This window comes from Pecten maximus, chromosome 9 (assembly GCF_902652985.1).
Source record: "Pecten maximus chromosome 9, xPecMax1.1, whole genome shotgun sequence".
NCBI classification, from domain to species: Eukaryota; Metazoa; Mollusca; class Bivalvia; order Pectinida; family Pectinidae; genus Pecten; species Pecten maximus.
In genome coordinates, this window is record NC_047023.1 from 30,528,999 (window position 1) to 30,551,000 (window position 22,002).

Below are 22,002 nucleotides of genomic sequence, written 5' to 3' on the forward strand. Positions count from 1 at the left end.
AAACCACTTATATATATTATACATGTACACAAACTCTAGATCTAGAGTCTTCCACTATATATCATGTCACGCACTTCATGCCCTGTACTGTATACTTGTATATAGATAGACAAAACTGTTATCAAGGATAGGTGTCCTGGTAAAGGTAATTAACATCCTGTTCAAAGTGCAGGAGATTAATCCTTACACAGTATGTATTATACATATACGTTAAGTACATCATACTGTGTAGAATAACCTACATGTAGTTGCTGTAAGTAATATAATTAGCAATTTGCCAATTAAGTTTAAATATTTTCTAAAGGAAATATTTTAATTGTTTACCAATTAACATAAAACTTTTAAAGCCATAATTTCATTATATTTATGAAATAAATCAATAAATGATGATTCAATGTTCAATGTCTTCAAAGTAGATTCTTGTGACCATTTTTCTAACAATATCTTTATGTCCAGCTGAAGCATTGTAACAAATCCCAGTTGAGGACGAGCTATGGTTTCTGTTTATTCTAATTTATAATTGACGAGGAAATTCACATCACCCAACCACACACAAAAAGGAAACCTTTAAGGAATCTGATCACCTTCTACTTTAGTCTGATCTAGAGGATCCAATTGCTTATATGAAAATACATGAGTCCAGATCCACTGAAAAGTCATTAATACATTGCATTTTAGGGAAGTATTTTTTCATAAAGCTTTGGTTAGAACCAATCAATAAAGTAATCTAGGCATTATCAAATATGAATAGATTCTGTTTCCTGAAAACTGGTATACATTGGTGTCTGTCTGATATTTTTAGCAAAACCTTATCAAATATGAATAGATTCTGTTTCCTGAAAACTGGTATACATTGGTGTCTGTCTGATATTTTTAGCAAAACCATGCACATTATTGCACTTTGCATTTTGAGAAAAATGCACTTTTAGGCTTGAAATCTAACAACATTAAGATTTGTCAACAGTGATGGCTCCTACACAGAGAAGGCAGCCTTCAGCTGTAGAAGTTTACATGTACTAGTCGTAATTGGCAGTCTACATAAATAATACTACACCATTAGTTACACTTGACAAAAGTGTTCCTGATAACGTGTGGACCACTTCAGGATTGTAAAACAGTCTGTAAACAATACCTCATTAGTGGAACACTCCGAGTCTAATTGCTAATTAATACCAGTAAAGAGATTCTCTACACACAGTGCCCATCATTATGGGGAAACAGTTTCATGTGGGGGTGGCAGTATAACAGTACATGTACTTGTAAATAAAGGGCTAGTAAAGAAGGGTTAATGATTCAGTCTGTAAAGAAGATGGGGGGAGGGGGGTATACATGTCCTTGTAAATAAAGTAATTAATTGAAAGGGAGGAGGGGAGGGGGTAAAATCTACTTGTAAATAATTGTAGTAAAAAGAGGTGTTAGGATTCAGTCTGTACATGTGTGTGTGTGGGGGGGGGGGGGGGGGGGGGGGGGGGGGGGGGGGGGGGGGGCAAGAGGGTTAGGATACAGTCTGTACATGTGTGGGTGTGTGGGGGGGGGGGGGGACAAGAGGGTAAAGGATTCAGTCTGTACATGTGTGGGTGGGATGGGGGAGTAACAAGAGAGTAAAGGATTCAGTCTGTACATGTGTGGGTGGGGGAGGGAGTAACAAGAGGCGGTAAAGGATTCAGTCTGTACATGTGTGGGTGGGGGAGGGAGTAACAAGAGAGTAAAGGATTCAGTCTGTACATGTGTGGGTGGGGGAGGGAGTAACAAGAGCGGTAAGGATTCAGTCTGTACATGTGTGGGTGGGGGAGGGAGTAACAAGAGTGGTAAAGGATTCAGTCTGTACATGTGTGGGTGGGGGAGGGAGTAACAAAGGCGGTACAGGATTCAGTCTGTACATGTGTGGGTGGGGGAGGGAGTAACAAGGCGGTACAGGATTCAGTCTGTACATGTGTGGGTGGGGGAGGGAGTAACAAGAGAGTAAAGGATTCAGTCTGTACATGTGTGGGTGGGGGAGGGAGTAACAAGAGGGGTAAAGGATTCAGTCTGTACATGTGTGGGTGGGGGAGGGAGTAACAAGGCGGTACAGGATTCAGTCTGTACATGTGTGGGTGGGGGAGGGAGTAACAAGAGAGTAAAGGATTCAGTCTGTACATGTGTGGGTGGGGGAGGGAGTAACAAGAGGGTAAAGGATTCAGTCTGTACATGTGTGGGGTGGGGGAGGGAGTAACAAGGCGGTACAGGATTCAGTCTGTACATGTGTGGGTGGGGGAGGGAGTAACAAGAGAGTAAAGGATTCAGTCTGTACATGTGTGGTGGGGGGAGGGAGTAACAAGAGTGGTAAAGGATTCAGTCTGTACATGTGTGGGTGGGGGGGGGGAGTAACAAGAGGGGTAAAGGATTCAGTCTGTACATGTGTGGGTGGGGGGGGAAGTAACAAGAGGGTTAGGATTCAGTCTGTACATGTGTGGGGTGGGGGGAGGGAGTACAAGAGGAGTAAAGGATTCAGTCTGTACATGTGTGGGTGGGGGGGGGAGGGAGTAACAAGGGGGTAAAGGATTCAGTCTGTACATGTGTGGTGGGGGAGGGAGTAACAGAGGAGTAAGGATTCAGTCTGTACATGTGTGGGTGGGGGAGGGAGTAACAAGAGGGGTAAAGGATTCAGTCTGTACATGTGTGGGTGGGGGGGGGGGAGGGAGTAACAAGAGAGTAAAGGATTCAGTCTGTACATTGTGGTGGTGGGGAGGGAGTAACAAGAGGGGTAAAGGATTCAGTCTGTACATGGGGGGGGGGGGGAGGGAGTAACAAGAGGGTAAAGGATTCAGTCTGTACATGTGTGGGTGGGGGAGGGAGTAACAAGAGGGGTAAAGGATTCAGTCTGTACATGTGTGGGTGGGGGAGGGAGTAACAAGAGGGGTAAAGGATTCAGTCTGTACATGTGTGGGTGGGGGAGGGAGTAACAAGAGAGTAAAGGATTCAGTCTGTACATGTGTGGGTGGGGGAGGGAGTAACAAGAGGGTAAAGGATTCAGTCTGTACATGTGTGGGTGGGGGAGGGAGTAACAAGAGGGTAAAGGATTCAGTCTGTACATGTGTGGGTGGGGGAGGGAGTAACAAGAGGGTAAGGATTCAGTCTGTACATGTGTGGGTGGGGGAGGGAGTAACAAGAGGGGTAAAGGATTCAGTCTGTACATGTGTGGGTGGGGGAGGGAGTAACAAGAGGGTAAAGGATTCAGTCTGTACATGTGTGGGTGGGGGAGGGAGTAACAAGAGGGGTAAAGGATTCAGTCTGTACATGTGTGGGTGGGGGAGGGAGTAACAAGAGGGTAAAGGATTCAGTCTGTACATGTGAGGGTGGGGGAGGGAGTAACAAGAGGGTAAAGGATTCAGTCTGTACATGTGAGGGTGGGGGAGGGAGTAACAAGAGGGTAAAGGATTCAGTCTGTACATGTGGGGGTGGGGGAGGGAGTAACAAGAGGGTAAAGGATTCAGTCTGTACATGTGTGGGTGGGGGGGGGGGGGGGTAACAAGGGGGTAAAGGATTCAGTCTGTACATGTGTGGGTGGGGGAGGGAGTAACAAGAGGGGTAAAGGATTCAGTCTGTACATGTGAGGGTGGGGGAGGGGAGTAACAAGAGGATAAAGGATTCAGTCTGTACATGTGTGGGTGGGGGAGGTTGTAACAAGGCGGTAAAGGATTCAGTCTGAACATGTGTGGGTGGGGGAGGGAGTAACAAGGAGGGTAAGGATTCAGTCTGTACATGTGGGGGGGGGGGAGGGAGTAACAAGAGGGGTAAAGGATTCAGTCTGTACATGTGTGGTAGGGGGAGGGAGTAACAAGAGGGTAAAGGATTCAGTCTGTACATGTGTGGGTGGGGGAGGGAGTAACAAGAGGGGTAAAGGATTCAGTCTGTACATGTGTGGGTGGGGGAGGGAGTAACAAGAGGGTAAGGATTCAGTCTGTACATGTGTGGGTGGGGGAGGGAGTAACAAGAGGATAAAGGATTCAGTCTGTACATGTGTGGGTGGGGGGAGGGAGTACAAGGGGGATAAAGGATTCAGTCTGTACATGTGTGGGTGGGGGAGGGAGTAACAAGAGGGTAAAGGATTCAGTCTGTACATGTGTGGGTGGGGAGGGAGTAACAAGAGAGGTAAAGGATTCAGTCTGTACATGTGTGGGTGGGGGAGGGAGTAACAAGAGGGGTAAGGATTCAGTCTGTACATGTGTGGGTGGGGGAGGGAGTAACAAGAGGGTAAAGGATTCAGTCTGTACATGTGTGGGTGGGGGGAGGGAGTAACAAGAGGGGTAAAGGATTCAGTCTGTACATGTGTGGGGTGGGGGAGGGAGTAACAAGAGAGTAAAGGATTCAGTCTGTACATGTGTGGGTGGGGGAGGGAGTAACAAGGCGTAAAGGATTCAGTCTGTACATGTGTGGGTGGGGGAGGGAGTAACAAGAGGGTAAAGGATTCAGTCTGTACATGTGTGGGTGGGGGAGGGAGTAACAAGGAGTAAAGGATTCAGTCTGTACATGTGTGGGTGGGGGAGGGAGTAACAAGGAGTAAAGGATTCAGTCTGTACATGTGTGGGTGGGGGAGGGAGTAACAAGAGAGTAAAGGATTCAGTCTGTACATGTGTGGGTGGGGGAGGGAGTAACAAGAGGAGTAAAGGATTCAGTCTGTACATGTGTGGGTGGGGGAGGGAGTAACAAGAGAGGTAAAGGATTCAGTCTGTACATGTGTGGGTGGGGGAGGGAGTAACAAGGAGAGTAAAGGATTCAGTCTGTACATGTGTGGGTGGGGGAGGGAGTAACAAGAGGAGTAAAGGATTCAGTCTGTACATGTGTGGGTGGGGGAGGGAGTAACAAGGCGGTAAAGGATTCAGTCTGTACATGTGTGGGTGGGGGAGGGAGTAACAAGAGAGTAAAGGATTCAGTCTGTACATGTATGGGTGGGGGAGGGAGTAACAAGAGAGTAAAGGATTCAGTCTGTATATGTGTGGGTGGGGGAGGGAGTAACAAGAGGGTAAAGGATTCAGTCTGTACATGTGTGGAGGGGGAGGGAGTAACAAGAAGGTAAAGGATTCAGTCTGTACATATGTCAATGAGGATATACATGAAGTTGTGTGGGGGTTGGAGAGATGGTCATTTAAAACATGGAGATAGGGATCAGTTTGGGAGAATACATAACAATAATAGTAGCAGTAAACAAAAGGGAAACTGGAGCTAGGGAGGTGAGTTTATACATGTTCTGGTAAAAAGGATGACAGCTTACACCACACTCACTGATTACAGCAGGTGCCAGGTGTAGAAATCTCTGCCATGTGTCACTTTAATTAATACTAACACGGCCAAAAAACAAGCTGCCATGTTTTCCCATTAATACAAACCATGTTAAACTGTCAGAGAAGCTTTATTAAGACACCTTTTTTAAAACTGTATCAAAAATTACATATTGTATAGTTAAGAAGATTTAACTGATCAAATTTTAAAATATCTACATATGATTATAAGTAACATCATCCTCCGGCACTTTGTTTAATTTTGACAGAATTTATATTCAATTTTTTGTATTCTTTATCATTCATTTGTAGTAGTTAACTTTATCTTGTCCATCATTCATTTGCAGTACAGATAACTTTATCTTGTCCATCATTCATTTGTAGTAGTTAACTTTATCTTGTCCATCATTCATTTGTAGTACAGTAACTTTATCTTGTCCATCATTCATTTGTAGTACAGTTAACTTTATCTTGTCCATCATTTATTTGTAGTAATTAACTTTATCTTGTCCATCATTCATTTGTTGTAGTTAACTTTATCTTGTCCATCATTCATTTGCAGTACAGATAACTTGATCTTGTCCATCATTTATTTGTAGTACAGTTAACTGTATCTTGTCCATCATTTATTTGTAGTAGTTAACTTTATCTTGTCCATCATTCATTTGTAGTACAGTTAACTTGATCTTGTCCATCATTTATTTGTAGTACAGTTAACTGTATCTTGTACATCATTCATTTGTAGTAGTTAACTTTATCTTGTCCATCATTCATTTGTAGTACAGTTAACTTTATCTTGTCCATCATTCATTTGTAGTAGTTAACTTTATCTTGTCCATCATTCATTTGTAGTACAGTAACGTTATCTTGTCCATCATTCATTTGTAGTACAGTTAACTTTATCTTGTCCATCATTCATTTGTAGTACAGTTAACTTTATTCTTGTCCATCATTCATTTGTAGTAGTTAACTTTATCTTGTCCATCATTCATTTGTAGTACAGTTAACTTTATCTTGTCCATCATTCATTTGTAGTACAGTTAACTTTATCTTGTCCATCATTCATTTGTAGTACAGTAACGTTATCTTGTCCATCATTCATTTGTAGTACAGTTAACTTTATCTTGTCCATCATTCATTTGTAGTAGTTATAACTTTTTCTACCACAATACTCTGTGTTATTCAACTCTCAGACCATCAGTTAATCATTACAGCTGTTGATTAACAATCTGTTTATACCACACGTGGTATAAACTCTGTACGCATTTCGATTGGCTAACACGGTGAACTTTGACCAAAGCTGCAATTGTTATTGACGTCATCAATAATCTAATGACGTCACATCACCGGGTCCCGGACGTCACCGGTACACTTTATTTGCATACGCGAAATTATACTTGGCCACGTCTCCCTTTGATTTAAGCCGATATTATTGTGGTAGAAACAGGTCACACGACTCGTGATTGTTGGATATGGAATTTATTTCACACGAGTAAGTTATTTTTTAAAAGTTGCAAAAAACACTCACTAAAGCTGGTGTCTTTTGCAACTTTTAAAAAATAACTTACTCGTGTGAAATAAATTCCATATCCAACAACCACTCGTTGTGTAACCTCTATATCTTGTCCATCATTCATTTGTAGTAGTTAACTTTATCTTGTCCATCATTCATTTGTAGTAGTTAACTTTATCTTGTCCATCATTCATTTGTAGCACAGTTAACTGTATCTTGTCCATCATTTATTTGTAGTACAGTAACTGTATCTTGTCCATCATTTATTTGTAGTACAGTAACTGTATCTTGTCCATCATTTATTTGTAGTACAGTAACTGTATCTTGTCCATCATTTATTTGTAGTACAGTAACTTTATCTTGTCCATCATTTATTTGTAGTACAGTAACTGTATCTTGTCCATCATTCATTTGTAGCACAGTAACTGTATCTTGTCCATCATTCATTTGTAGTACAGTAACTGTATCTTGTCCATCATTCATTTGTAGCACAGTAACTGTATCTTGTCCATCATTCATTTGTAGCACAGTAACTTTATCTTGTCCATCATTCATTTGTAGTAGTTAACTTTATCTTGTCCATCATTCATTTGTGTTTGTTATGTGGAGATTACTATTTTTTAATCTTACATATTGTTGAATTAAAACATTTGTTCAGCACAGTATAATCATAATCCACAATGTTTTATCTATTTCGTACAGTATAGAAAACAAATCAGAAAATATCTGTTGCTGCCACTTAATTGACACCCCGAAACACAGTTCGGTGAGGAGCGTATCAGCAGTTCCTGAGATTAGCTAGTTACATTGCATAAGGGGCATAATTATAAAAGATTATCTGTTTTTGCACTGTATTATCAGTGAACAGGGCACCTCTGGACTTTTAATCACAATATTTGCCAGAGATCAGTAAGTATTGAACTTTGGGCATTAAATAGGTTTGTTAATTTCATATGAAATCAGTTTTCATAGAAGTTCCATAGAAATATTGATCAAATTAATATTTGGGAACATTAAATATATTACATATTGTATGATCTAACTACATAACCACTTTCAATCTCTGTATAGAACACATGTACGTACCCTGAAGGAGTCGATCCACATCATAGGGATCAGAGTATTCTTCAGGTTTTGGACGACGGATACCTCCAACACTGTCCTTTTTCCTATCCGGTGGTTCTGTGTAATCACCTAACTGTATCTGAAAGGGATTGAATCAATGTAATAATATTTGAATGTGTAAAAATATGTACTAATATTTAAATTTGTAGATGTGTGGCTTAAATTTACATTTATTAAAATATGATAGATATTTACATTTTGACAAATATGCATCAATATTCACATAAATTAGTGAAAATATGTTCCAGAAAAGAGCATTTGTAACTTCGTATGTTATCTATAATGTAATTATAATGCTGAATTTGTTTTAACTCTTTTGAAAAAAAAACCAACAATCTAACATCATAATCACCATTTACAATGATAAATAAAATGGGACCCATTTAAATATTGGGAGTTTTTTAGTCAGTAGCAAAGGAACTGGTGAATCTTTTCAGCTCTTTATAGTATGATTCAACTAGCTTCCTTGAACAGTCTGGCGTTCATACATACATATATGAATGAAGAAACGATAAAGAAATTTACCACCCTGAAATAAAACAGAGACTGTGATACAAAATGTATTTAATTCATATGCTACAGTACATCCCCGACATCAGATCTCGTACAAGATTGTGATTTGACATGTAAATAAATCAAGTCCAGCTTAAACATTCCTCCAGATCTCTTTTTTTTTTTTGGTTAGCATATATGACTCACTACTTCCTCTGAATCACAAAAATCAAATTTTATATCAACAGAAATTTAAATACCTCACAAGAACAGGCACAATGTTTTTCACTATACCTGTACTGTCCTTGTGGTTAAAAATTCTCAGTTGTTATAATTGTTTTGAATGAACTACTTTATACACTCAATCAAGTACCACAATTATGTATCTACCAATTGTACCAGTACAAAACTAAGTGATTCAGAATTTGTTTCCGTTGTAATTGTACCACAGGACTAAAAACTCACAAGTTCATTTTTACATAAATTTCATTTTTATGTGTCATGTACAATGTACAGAACAAGAAAATGTTTGATAATTCCAATGACTTTGCGTGAGGAAATTATGAAAGTATTAGGCAAGTCAATAAGAATGAATTACTAGTAAAACACTTATAAATTCAAAAAATTATGAATTTAAAGATTGTTAAACACAAAAATTGTTACCTTGTTTTAATTCATTTTTTTTTTAAAGTATGTGGTATACTTGGCATGTTAGATAAGTAGCCCATCACTAATTATGGATAGTTAATTAACAAAGGTAACACAGAATTTATGTTTGTTACTCATGGTGCTATATACAACTCGCCTGTTAGAAACCTTCAAATTACCGTGATTATTGATATCCTCCACAAGTATAAAGTAATTGTTTCTAATGTGGAAGTGTATTCCTCTGGGAACTTTGATCAGGCCGGTGAATTATAAGAACATCAGAAATAAAAATCCACGAAATATAAGTGATAAAAGATGGAAATGCTTCCCAGCTGTGTTGAAACACTAGGAAGAGGCCAACTTTCCCAACTAAAAAAGAAAACGTTAACTACCCAAGCTTTAAGTTTTAATTACTGATACTGGTATTGCATTCTGATGTTGATATATAGTTTTATTTGCTTTGAGTATCGGTATCAAAGATGAATATCAAAGAACATCGACACAAAAACAAACTCCATTTCTATTATAAAGCCAAGCGATTGAAATATGCCAACAATATCTCTAAGACCACAGTAGATAAAGTAACTGTTTCCCGGATGTTGAGAAACCTTTATTTTCAACTAAAAATAATTTCATATACTGTAATAAGTTTCCGGTATTCATTTAGAACATCTGGATTTTATACGATGGACACGAATGTTCGTGATGACAAAATGGAATGATTTCTTCTTACTCATAGACTTGAATATAATTTGGAATTGTAACAATTGCTCAGTTGAATTAACTAATGTACATCAATAACATTAGTCATAAGCAGAGTTGTGCAGATGACGCATTTCTTATACTCCCAGTAACAGTGGCAGGCATAAATGGCTCACAGATGGAATACATCCTTGACACATGATCCTATGCATGTCTATATAAATTCATTCACCAAGTCTAGACTAGACCCTTGATTTCTTTTAGATTTGTTGAGAGGTGCTGTTTGAGGTCTTGCACACAAACTCAAGGTCAGATATATCTACACATATAATCATAACCTACACAAATAATTAATTATCACAATGCACTTTAAACACAAATGGGAACAGAATTTTATTTTTATTCCTTCTTAAAAAACAGAACATGTATACTGCATTGCAGGGTACCTGTTATAACTGTTAATGGGAACTATATGGATCAAGAATGATTTAACCAGACATATACAGACCAATCTAGGATATTCTTACATTGGAATTCCATTAGATTTTGGCACTGAATTCCTATAATCACTTTATGATCAGTGAAACTCTGAGAGTGGAACTCTGACAGTGGAACCACTTCGCTTGATACTTATAATAAATACAATATAATTAACATCTCAACTTAATTATAATACATTTACTACAATCCTATGAGACAATAACAGTGTAATTTTAGGCCAAGATATAATATCAGTATTGGTATAGTATAGGTGAACTGAGGAAAGAGAAGTAAAGACACTGACCAACTGAAGGAAAAAACAACAAATATTGAAATGACAGTTCTATAGAGATCAATAGAAATCTGAAATGAAGATAAAAAGGTGAGGGAATATTATATGGCAGGAAGGAGAGGGAAAATATATAAAAGCAAAAAAAATGAAAGACAGAGAAAACAAAGGAAAGGAAAAGTGTATGAAGATGAAGGGATCGAGGTAGGAAATGAAAGTTGAAAGGAAGGGATCCATACCAGTAATTGCAGTAAGAAAGTCTTTGAGGTCAATGAAATTGATAATTTAATTGGGTATATCGAGTGAGGATGCCAATTTTTTTTATGTTAAACATTGATTTTGTTCTTGTAATTCCAGAATTTTTAAATGTACTTTATTCACTGTGATCATCCACATGCAGATTTAGGTACAGCATGTCTATATACTAGTACTGTACATTGTATCGGTTTTGGTGTTCAGCCTCATTCAAACATATCTGTAATAAGTGACTTAGTCCTCATCAAAGAGATTTTTTTTTAAAATCAACCGACCACTTTTCATATCAATTGTTCGGTCATTGCTACTTTATATCCAGTGGTAATTAACACACAGTGGTTAGACACATTCGTATGACCCAGAATGAAAATATAACCGGCCAGGGTCAGACCCCTACATTACTTCTTATTTTAATTGATTTAGAGGCCAAGCCCTGGAGTTATTTTCTTTTATTCTGGTCCATATTAATGTGTCAAGCCCCTGTGAGTTATTAAGTTTCATGGGATGTGAAAGTTGGTATAATAAATTGTAAACTGGTGCTCATGATCATCAGCTTCAGGCGACCACTTGTATAAATCTTCAAGTTCATTGGAGTCACTTGTCACAGTAAGACTGGCAACACCAATGATACAGTACTAGTTACTCATTAATACATTTGGCCCTCATTATACATCCTATACCCTTTTAGTGTGGGAGGGTTGGTGGTACGGAGGCTTTCTAGCACCCATTTTTATTGGATTTCCTAGCTGGTGAATACATATGTACTACTGATAAAGAGTGGTAATTCTCTGAGGCTACATGTATGTTTATGGGTGGAAGAGGATGAGTCATAATCAGGAACATTTGGATGTCAGGACACACCCACAACATGGTAGGACCCCAGAAACCATACTATTTAAAATGTGACTACAAAGTTTTTTAATTTGATTTCGTTAACTGGTTAATTTATAGGTTGTGCAATGTTAAAATGTTGTTATGGAAATCATATTAAGACTTTGAAACTAGGAAGATCATGAATATTTATACTGTACATGTATATATATGCACAGGGACTTGCACAAATTCCTAAACTCAATAGTTTTGTATATTAAATGTAATGGCAGCAAACACTTAATGCTAAACCCTCACATACAAGGTAACACAAATATGACCGACTGTGTATTAATAATTATCAGCCTTAATTGAAAAAAAAAATCTTGAATAAAATACAGTTTTACTTTTTCAGGATTGGTAAATGCTCAGGACTTGAAAACAGATGGATATGTCATCATGTCCTTACAAAGAATAGAGCACTGTTTATGTTGTACATTATATAAACTCCAACTCTAACCTTCCATTTTCATGACAGATCAGTCCCGAGACTCCAGATAGTCTACTATAATTTTTACATATATAATTTTGTTATTATTATTATCAGTAAAACTTCTTTATTGTTCTGGGGTTTTTTTTCAGAATTACAATTAGTTCAACAGAAAATTGTAACTCAAAATAAATTTTTTTGATAATTACTTTATCAAAAGAATGACTGTAATTGATATTCTTAAATTACTATCAATGGGCTAATAATGTATCATCTCCACAATCTCTCTCATAAATTGAACAATCTCTCTCATAAATTTATTCAAAGTTAGAAAGTTAATTACAGTTTTCATGTGTAGAGTTATATTATTTCATAAATCTTTACAGATTTATATTATCTGCAATCAATTTATACCAATTGAGGTTTACACAAATAATCCACCTACTTCCATTTGAAACAATTTTGTCCTCTCAACAAAAACCACTTTTAGCCCAGCTTTCGTGTTAATGTTACGCAATTCATCAGATAAACTTTTTTATCAAATAAATGTGAAACAGTTGTCATTAAACAATTTCTTCCTCGTAAAATCATTTAAAGTGAGATCAATTACCTGCCCGCTGTGACAATTCATGACAATATTTATACCTTTTCATCACGCAATTAGCTCATTCCATTCACGCAGTTTCTGTTTAAAAAAAATCACTAGATTTAAGATTTAAAAACGTTTACAGTTAAATTACAGAACATAAACATAACTGGTTCATTGTGCATAAGGAATGAGATTACATGATAGGGAAAAACATTCACACACAAAAATTGATGAAAGGGAAAAAATACCACTAAAATCAATACAGAAATTGCAGTAAATAGAAACAGTTAAAACATTCCTTAATTAAAACACAGCAGAAGCTGTCAATCATCAGCAAGTTATGTAAGTTATTAATGAATTGCACAGCACCTTATTCAGAGTCTGCGGCTAACTAACAGATAAAATATCTTAATGCCAATATTATTAATTGGGTCAATAAATATTTCATTAGAAATTCTGGTCATAACATTGTCAGACCAAATTTTTTTAAGGAAATATTTAGTGACTTTAAAAAGATTTCATAAATGATTTCTAAAAATCTGAAACAACAATTACAAAGTAAGAAGATGAATATGTCAGCAGGTAATTAGGAATCCATTTCAAGATTAACAACTATACATCTAATTCATTAATAATAATATATTAGGGCTAATAATATACCAACTCTTTGTACCAATCAAATTTTTTTTATCTATTTCTTAAGATTGAAATTTTATGAATGCAAACTTATAACTACCAACCATTGGGATGAACGGCCATGCCAGGGCTACTAAAACAGCTGGATACCAAGTCACACTGACACTAGAGGCTTGGGGCCCTGGTCGTGATGACAGGTACAGCTAGTACAGGTAACTTAATCACACCTGTCATTAGTACGAATGACCATGTAACTGTGTGTCATATACAGGTAACTTAATCACACTTGTCATTACCAAGCACGATCAAAATCCACAATTATTAAAACACAAACACCCACGAAATCAGGAAAGACAAAAATGTCAGGTCAAATAAAAATATTATTTTCGTTACATTTTCTACAATGCTATGAAGACTGAACTAAATTTCTACATGTGTTATGACTGCTGTACCCTTTAGGGAAAGACTGGGACCACTGGGCATATAGGCACATAAAAAAATCTTAATGACCCACAGAAATTTCTAACATAACTTAGAGAGCAAATGTCCAATAAGAATTTTTTAAACAGCAGTTACTTTAATGGCACATGCAGACTCTTGCAGCCTTCCCAATCCCTGCCCTATGTTTTTATCTGTGCAAATCTATAGGCCAATGACCCCCAATATCGCTGTAGTTTGACTGCTTTTCCTGGACAGTTTATGTAATTGCAACAGCACAGAAATTGATTTGTGTCTTTACTTAGAATGGTATCAGACTTATTATGAAGCCAGTCGTTTGTTTTGACAACAAATGACAAACATTAGCAAATCACTTATTTTTTCATTGGTTGTGGCACAGTGGTTGAAAATAAAGTTTCTGTGTTATTTATCTCCAGTTATTGCTTTGTCCATCCCCTGACTACTCTTATAGAATTCAGTGATTTTTCAGGCTATTTTCAATATATTTTTATTTCGACGCGAGTTCGAATCCTACGGAGGCCCCCACTTTTTTTTCTTTTTTTTATCTTTTTTTTTTTTCTAATTTTCAAAATCAATGCCATATGATAGATGCTCTTGATCGTAGTACTGTATTGCCTGTATATTTCATCAACAAATAATGTAATACTCAAGAAATTAATTACAAGGTTTTCCCGGGGTTTCTTTGCTGTTTTTCTATTAGAAAGAGTGCTGTTTTTCTATTAGAAAGAGGTCAATCTCAGAACTAAACAGTACATGGTAGAATAATCAACTTTGACTCGTGTATTGTTGCAGGATATACAACTCGGACTCGGATATTTTGCAATTTTAATTAATAACTCAGGCCTGCGGCCTTCGTTATTAATTTAATTGCAAAATATCCTCGTCCTCGTTGTATATCCTGCAATAATACATGAATCATCGTTAATCATTTCTTAAATTAACTGCAATAAAATCAATTATCAAACCTCTGATTTATCTCCTTAAAAAGTTTTTATAGGTTCCACAATTTTATTTTGGGACATATTAATTCCATTTATTTTAAAAACTCTACAGTATAATGGTCATCTCAAGGTGCAAGTTGATAACCAGCTGTGAACATACTGAATGCACAGAACAAGGTCGATCTCTGTCTGTGCGATAACACTTGAGGTTCCTTCGTTTGTCCGTTCATTTTTTGTCATGTTCTGCACAGCTAGGAGCAAGTAATTCCCGAGTTGTCAGGCAAAAACATGAACTACTCCATTGATAAAACCATTACTTACTATACACCAAATAAATAGACTCGGTAATAATCCACTTGTGATATGTCTTGACAAGTAATTATTCTATCTCCCCTCAACATGGAGTTGACAAAACAGGATCAAGGTTTGGACAGTGGAAATATGTATATAAACTCTCTCTATCACCGATAGTTACCTGATATACATGTACATGCATATACTTTATACATTGGTATTGTTACTATTTAAAGCCATGTCGACATTTTCTATCATGTACTATATATATACCATTGTAACAGTACAATATGTAATCTCCAATGTGAAGATATATGTATATATTTGATCAACTTCGAGTCTTGCACTTCCTTTACATATAGGTGTGACTTTAATCACAATTACATTAGTTTTAACACCAAAAATTACACATACGTAGATTACGTACCATAATACCCACAGCTTGAGATACCAAAATATTGTATAGATTGTGGTCTTGTAAACATGATAGTACAGTACTGTAGTGTACAGATATCTATATTTACTGTAAATTACAATTATATGTACCGGTATACACTAGCTCAACTAAGTCTAGACCTTAGGTCAAGCATAATCCACTTAAAGTGACCTTAAACCAGTCACATTTTAGAGTCTGTTATTATGGTCAGATCTAGCAGATTAGATTACAGACAGTAATATAGTAAGTAGATCTAGACTCTCAGGTAGTTAAGTACAATTAATAAGGGTACCGTGTACATGTAGACACTTGTATTCTTGGTCACACACATATCCAGAGTGTTAGAGCAGCACGAATGTATTGTGACCATTACGTGTGTATATTTATACCTAACATCAACAATATCTTGTGACCGTCGGTCTCGCAAAGTGTGACAAAGGTGTCATGATACTGTTATCCAGGTGATTGATATGGTGAACATCGAGTCTTCGTTTTTAAGAAAAAGTTAAAAACACAGTACGTGAATTAAGTTATTTACCTGTTGTTTTGGTGGCACTTCCTCTGGAGACTTTGCCAAATCATACGAGACAACTTCATGCTCGTGAGTAACGTCGCGCTCGGGTAACCCCGAATTGACAGGTGTAAACTCCCCCGCAGTCATTTGGCCAGAACTAGGGCTATAGACACCGACAGGTTCGCTATAACTGTTCCCCATGTCGTCATGTAAACATCGGGCTTCCGAATACAACTTCCCACCGTTCTCAACCCTGTCCTTTGTTCCTTTACGATAAGCCCTGCGAGTTTGAGAGTTCCTTTTGGGCTGTTCAAGCGAGCCACTTGTTGAGGTCGGTTGTGTTGCAGTCTGCACGGGAGCCAGTTGGCTGTACGGCTCCGAATACACATCATCGCCCTCTGTGTATTTTCCTGCTAACATCGTTAATAGTAAGTTTGTAATTTCCCTCTTAACAGGATCGAGCTACAGGATGGGGCACTAATAAGTGCAACAGGATGAGACTGTAAGGGCTGAAGACATCATCTTCCTGCTCCATATCTCCCTCGTTCTTCCGTTGACACAATCGGCGACATTTTCCTTCCTGTTTCGTCGCCGCACATGAAGAAATTTGTGAATTTTGATTGGCAGAAAAATCACTATTTATAATGGGGCCATTTTCAGGGGCAGGATAACAGGGGCTAGCCCTCTTGATTCGCAATCGATAAGGACAAGCTGCTGTGTACAAAGACAGGATTATTTTACACGAGATGCATGACTGCTTGTGATCATATCAGCCGGGGACATAAACCCCGTATCAACATTCTCAAAATAAAGACACATTTGTTCCTGCATGGTATTTAACTTTGCGATTTAATTTACTTGCTGATGCGAACGTATTTATCCATAATTTATTTACATCCAACTTCGTAATGGGTTTGTAAATATTTTCGGCTTGCGAAATAGTATTAAAACAATATTAAAACGTAATATGTTTTGTTTGATAAAAAAAAAGTTCAATTTGCAGACAATAATTTCAGGGACTTTAATTTATTGGATTAGCAACATGTTTAAATTCCGAATGTTGTGGTCATAAGGTGAATTTTCCACTTAGCAAAAATGTAAAATGTAAATGTTTGAAGGATAAACACATTATGTAACGAAAAAATTTCTCACATTTTTTTTTAACGCAGACTAGTTAAGTCGAAGTACAGAACGCAGGACATGAAAAGCAGCTATAACAGTTACTCTTGATCATTTGTTGATTGCCTTCAGCAGTGTGATTAAATTCACTAATTGATTACAATGAATATATTGTGTTAAGCTTAGCACAATGTTTTTTTTATTGCTGAACAAAGTTTTACACTGTTTTCTGAACAATATTTTACATTGTTGTACACACACATTTCGTTTAGACCATAGGCCTGCTGGAGTTACGCCCCTTCACCTGCTCCATCGTCTGCGCGCGAGATTCAATACAGCATACGTAAGGATATTGAATGGTTTCCCGTTTAATATAACATACATTTTACATGTATGACAGAATTATGATATTTTCACGAGTGCGAAGCATGAGTGAAAATATCGAAATTTTCTGTCATACGAGTGAAATATTTGTTATATTAAACGGGAAACCGTTCAGTTTTCTTTTTATTGTATTAAGTGCGGGAATCGGTAACACTAATTCATGACGTCATCTCTTTGTGACATTAGGCTACTTCACGTCAACTTGACGGCGCCATTTGGACTGACTCGTGTAGATGGACATTGGATGTGCGAAATACCAAAACTGGTTTAAAAAATTGAATTCACTTGACCGCGACTACTATTATCAATATCAGATAAACCGTTTTTGTATAAGCTGGCCATGAAGTTTCAGTTGTACCTATAGCGCCAGTTTCGAACGTATTTAGCCTATACCGCAACCAGAGACATATATAGATATGTCTCTACCGCAACGTACGTCTTAAGTGCAGAGACCTATATACTAGTATATAGGTCTCTGTTAAGTGGCACAAATTCTCATAAGAACAGTTCAATCTGTGAGTACACATACAGTGAACACAGAAATAACACTACTACCAATATTAAATCCGAGACGAAATGGCAATGTTCTTATTTATTAAGTAATATGTTGAGATAGAATAAAATGATATAAAACATAAGAATACGACTTACGTCACCCGTGGCGTCAGTCTTGTGGTAAGCCGCGTGACCTGCTGTCATTTCCGTGATCTGGACAGGTCATGATCAGTGACCAATCAGATTGCACGACCAGTCCGACGGCCATAGCTCGGGCATGTTAGAGTGTCATACTTAGCACTAAAGGAAAGTGATCGTGACTTTGATAATAGAATACATTTCCTTACTGGGGAGGATCTGGTTATTGTTGTGGTTGTTGGTGTTGTTGTGGTGGTGTTGGTGGTGGTGGTGGTGGTGGAGAGGATATATGATATCTAATATGTACTACATGTATTGACGTACATTACATAACTAGCAGGAACTTGGCACGAATTAAAATATTCCTAATACAAAGCATCATCAACGCCGTTCAATATTCCGACTGGAATGAATATGGGTCTATTCCGTGGTAACGCGGACAACCGTTTTGTCAGACATTCGGACTGAAGTACCTCTGTCCACAGGACCCGACACGGTCATATGACCTAGAATGAAAGTGAAGCCAGAGACTGACCCCTAGATCACTTATTGAACATTTAACCACGGGGTCCGACTTATTATCTCGGTTACATAGGAGTAGGGTCCTGGGGTTGATTTTTCATTTTGGGTCATAGGAACGTGTCAACTCCTGTGCATCTGTCCACTTAATTAACAGACTATGTAAAATTATATTGCTAAATGTTTCCTAAGCAAATCGGGATCACCGTATTGATGGAGATACCCCTGCCCACTGCTATTCCCAACACTTGATCATCCAAGTCACTTTCTTGATTCCCATATGCTCTAAATTGTGTGTACTATCTTGTGTTTCCGCATTTGGTGACTTGTCTATACCTTACACCATCGTAGCCCGAGTTTCCTCTGGCCCTGATACCACCATCGCGGCGCTGTTATGTATGTTTAGATTGGTGTCTCTTCCAGACTCTGATAACGTAACGAAAACATTACTTGGACACTGAACCGAGGGCTATATGAAGTAACAGTCATGACAAACAACAATACAGGAACGAAGATTAAAAGCGACAGGACATTAGACTTGCAATGTACAAATTAAAATGTACCAAGAAGCAGGTAGGACGTAAGAATTGTACCTGCTGCCCCCATTGCATGATCGTAAGAGGCGACTAAACTTGGGATCTTATCTTTTCTCTTCTTTCTTAACTTTCTTCTTCCTAATGTCTCCCTTGACAATGCTTCACTTTTGGCCTTTAGTTGAGCGTTCGCCCCTGTGAGGAAGGCTTTGGGTTCTATCCCCTGGCCGAGACATACCAGAGTCTTTAAAAATGGTAGTTGCTACTCCTGTTTAGCGCTCAGCATATTTGGAGTGAAACGACTGGTTCGCCCGTTGTCAGTATAATGTGACCGGGTGGGGTATGGTGCTGGGTGTCTTCGGCAGTATGCTTCAGTGAGGTAGCACTATAAATCGGCAAAAGTTCCGGCCTATCACAAGGAGACTTAACACGAACATACTGCAGCCTCCCAAAACACACATACGCACTCACCACCTACATGCATGTTGCACGCACGGGAGGCCGTCCTTAAATGACCTTAGCTGTTAATAGGACGTTAAGCAAAATAAACCAAACCAAACCAAAACCAAGAAGCATAGACACAGTTTGGTGTATATACATACATGTACGTAATATATGCCCGAGGAGTAATTAACAGCACAACAGCTAAGAGCAGAGGGTGTATTTAATTGTATGTGTACAACCACGTGAAATCAGACGTCAGGTTGATCAATCGGTGTATACAGCAAGTTATAAACTTCATCAATTCGGTGCATACAGGCAAGTTATAAACTTCATCAATCGGTGTACGGCAAGTTATAAACTTCATCAATCGGTGTACGGCAAGTTATAAACTTGATCAATCGGTGTATACAGCAAGTTATAAACTTCATTAATCGGTGTATACGGCAGGTTATAAACTTCATCAATCGGTGTACGGCAAGTTATAAACTTCATCAATCGGTGTATACGGCAGGTTATAAACTTCATCAATCGGTGTGCGGCAGGTTATAAACTTCATCAATCGGTGTATACAGCAAGTTATAAACTTCATCAATCGGTGTACGGCAAGTTGTAAACTTCATCAATCGGTGTACGGCAAGTTATAAACTTGATCAATCGGTGTACGGCAAGTTATAAACTTCATCAATCGGTGTACGGCAAGTTATAAACTTCATCAATCGGTGTATGGCAGGTTATAAACTTCATCAATCGGTGTACGGCAAGTTATAAACTTCATCAATCGGTGTATACGGCAAGTTATAAACTTCATCAATCGGTGTATACGGCAAGTTATAAACTTCATCAATCGGTGTACGGCAGATTATAAACTTCATCAATCGGTGTACGGCAAGTTATAAACTTCATCAATCGGTGTATACAGCAAGTTATAAACTTCATCAATCGGTGTATACGGCAGGTTATAAACTTCATCAATCGGTGTACGGCAGGTTATAAACTTCATCAATCGGTGTACGGCAGGTTATAAACTTCATCAATCGGTGTATACGGCAAGTTATAAACTTCATCAATCGGTGTACGGCAAGTTATAAACTTCATCAATCGGTGTATACGGCAGGTTATAAACTTCATCAATCGGTGTACGGCAGGTTATAAACTTCATCAATCAGTGTATGGCAGGTTATAAACTTCATCAATCGGTGTATACGGCAAGTTATAAACTTCATCAATCGGTGTACGGCAGGTTATAAACTTCATCAATCGGTGTATACGGCAGGTTATAAACTTCATCAATCGGTGTACGGCAAGTTATAAACTTCATCAATCGGTGTATACAGCAAGTTATAAACTTCATCAATCGGTGTATACAGCAAGTTATAAACTTCATCAATCGGTGTACGGCAGGTTATAAACTTCATCAATCGGTGTACGGCAAGTTATAAACTTCATCAATCGGTGTATACAGCAAGTTATAAACTTCATCAATCGGTGTACGGCAAGTTATAAACTTCATCAATCGGTGTACGGCAGGTTATAAACTTCACCAATCGGTGTACGGCAAGTTATAAACTTCATCAATCGGTGTACGGCAAGTTATAAACTTCATCAATCGGTGTATACAGCAAGTTATATACTTCATCAATCGGTGTACGGCAAGTTATAAACTTCATCAATCGGTGTACGACAGGTTATAAACTTCATCAATCGGTGTATACGGCAAGTTATAAACTTCATCAATCGGTGTACGGCAAGTTATAAACTTCATCAATCGGTGTACGGCAAGTTATAAACTTCATCAATCGGTATACACTTGAAGAAACTGCCGTACACCCGGTTATTTTATTGTCTGTTATAACTCAACGATTAAAGTCAAACATTTCACATATATTATATTTGGATCTTATTTAGTGTACTATTGGTGTGGTGGACCTTTACAGATGCAGTATAATGAATTATCATTGCCTGTTGATGTTCTCACTTTTGCATTTAACGGTACCAGGCAGCATGCTTTGAAAGAAAATTTCACATACGGAGGTTCTATGGCATGAATATATAATAGACTTGACATGGATACAATTTATATGCCGTATAAAATTATAATAATGAAAACATTGAAAAACTTACGTGTGTTTGACCGCGTCCACCCAGCAGTTTCGCTTCGGTAGTAGCAATTTCCGGTGTACAGGTGTACATAGTCCAACTGTTTATGACTGTTTTAAATTGTTGTTCTGAAGTGGTCTGGTAGGGCATTCCAGATGTTTGGTGCTGGTAATCGAAATGAGTGTTTGCCATATAAATGTTAGATCCCTTTACTGAATGTCTCCATTTTTCTTTTCGTTTGTTTCAACAGGGAAGTACCATGTAAGTGGACAGAAGTTGAAGTTGGAGAGAGTGAATGAATGGTAGAGTTTGCCTAGTTTGTGTTCGTTTACGTTTAAGAGT

At 37.8% G+C, this 22,002-nt stretch overlaps 1 protein-coding gene and 1 long non-coding RNA gene across 8 annotated transcripts in view; one reads left to right on the top strand and one right to left on the bottom strand.

The window, feature by feature from the left end:
• LOC117335215 overlaps positions 1–16,388 on the bottom strand; it is a 41,076-nt gene extending 24,688 nt beyond the window's left edge. For all 7 annotated transcript variants that reach the window (XR_004534313.1, XR_004534312.1, XR_004534309.1 and 4 more), the window contains exons 1-2: positions 15,956–16,388; positions 7,858–7,975 (exon numbers count right to left, since the gene is read on the bottom strand). Coding sequence is in view for 1 of the 7 variants with exons in the window: in XM_033895201.1 (XP_033751092.1) it covers positions 7,858–7,975; positions 15,956–16,351 (514 nt within the window). In the remaining 6 variants the exon portion in view is untranslated. The remainder of the gene's footprint in view (positions 1–7,857; positions 7,976–15,955) is intronic.
• Positions 1–16,766, top strand: part of LOC117335219 — a 28,509-nt gene extending 11,743 nt beyond the window's left edge. Inside the window, exon 2 of the long non-coding RNA XR_004534314.1 lies at positions 16,387–16,766. This is a non-coding gene — a long non-coding RNA (uncharacterized LOC117335219). The remainder of the gene's footprint in view (positions 1–16,386) is intronic.
• The last annotated feature ends 5,236 nt before the right edge of the window (positions 16,767–22,002 follow it).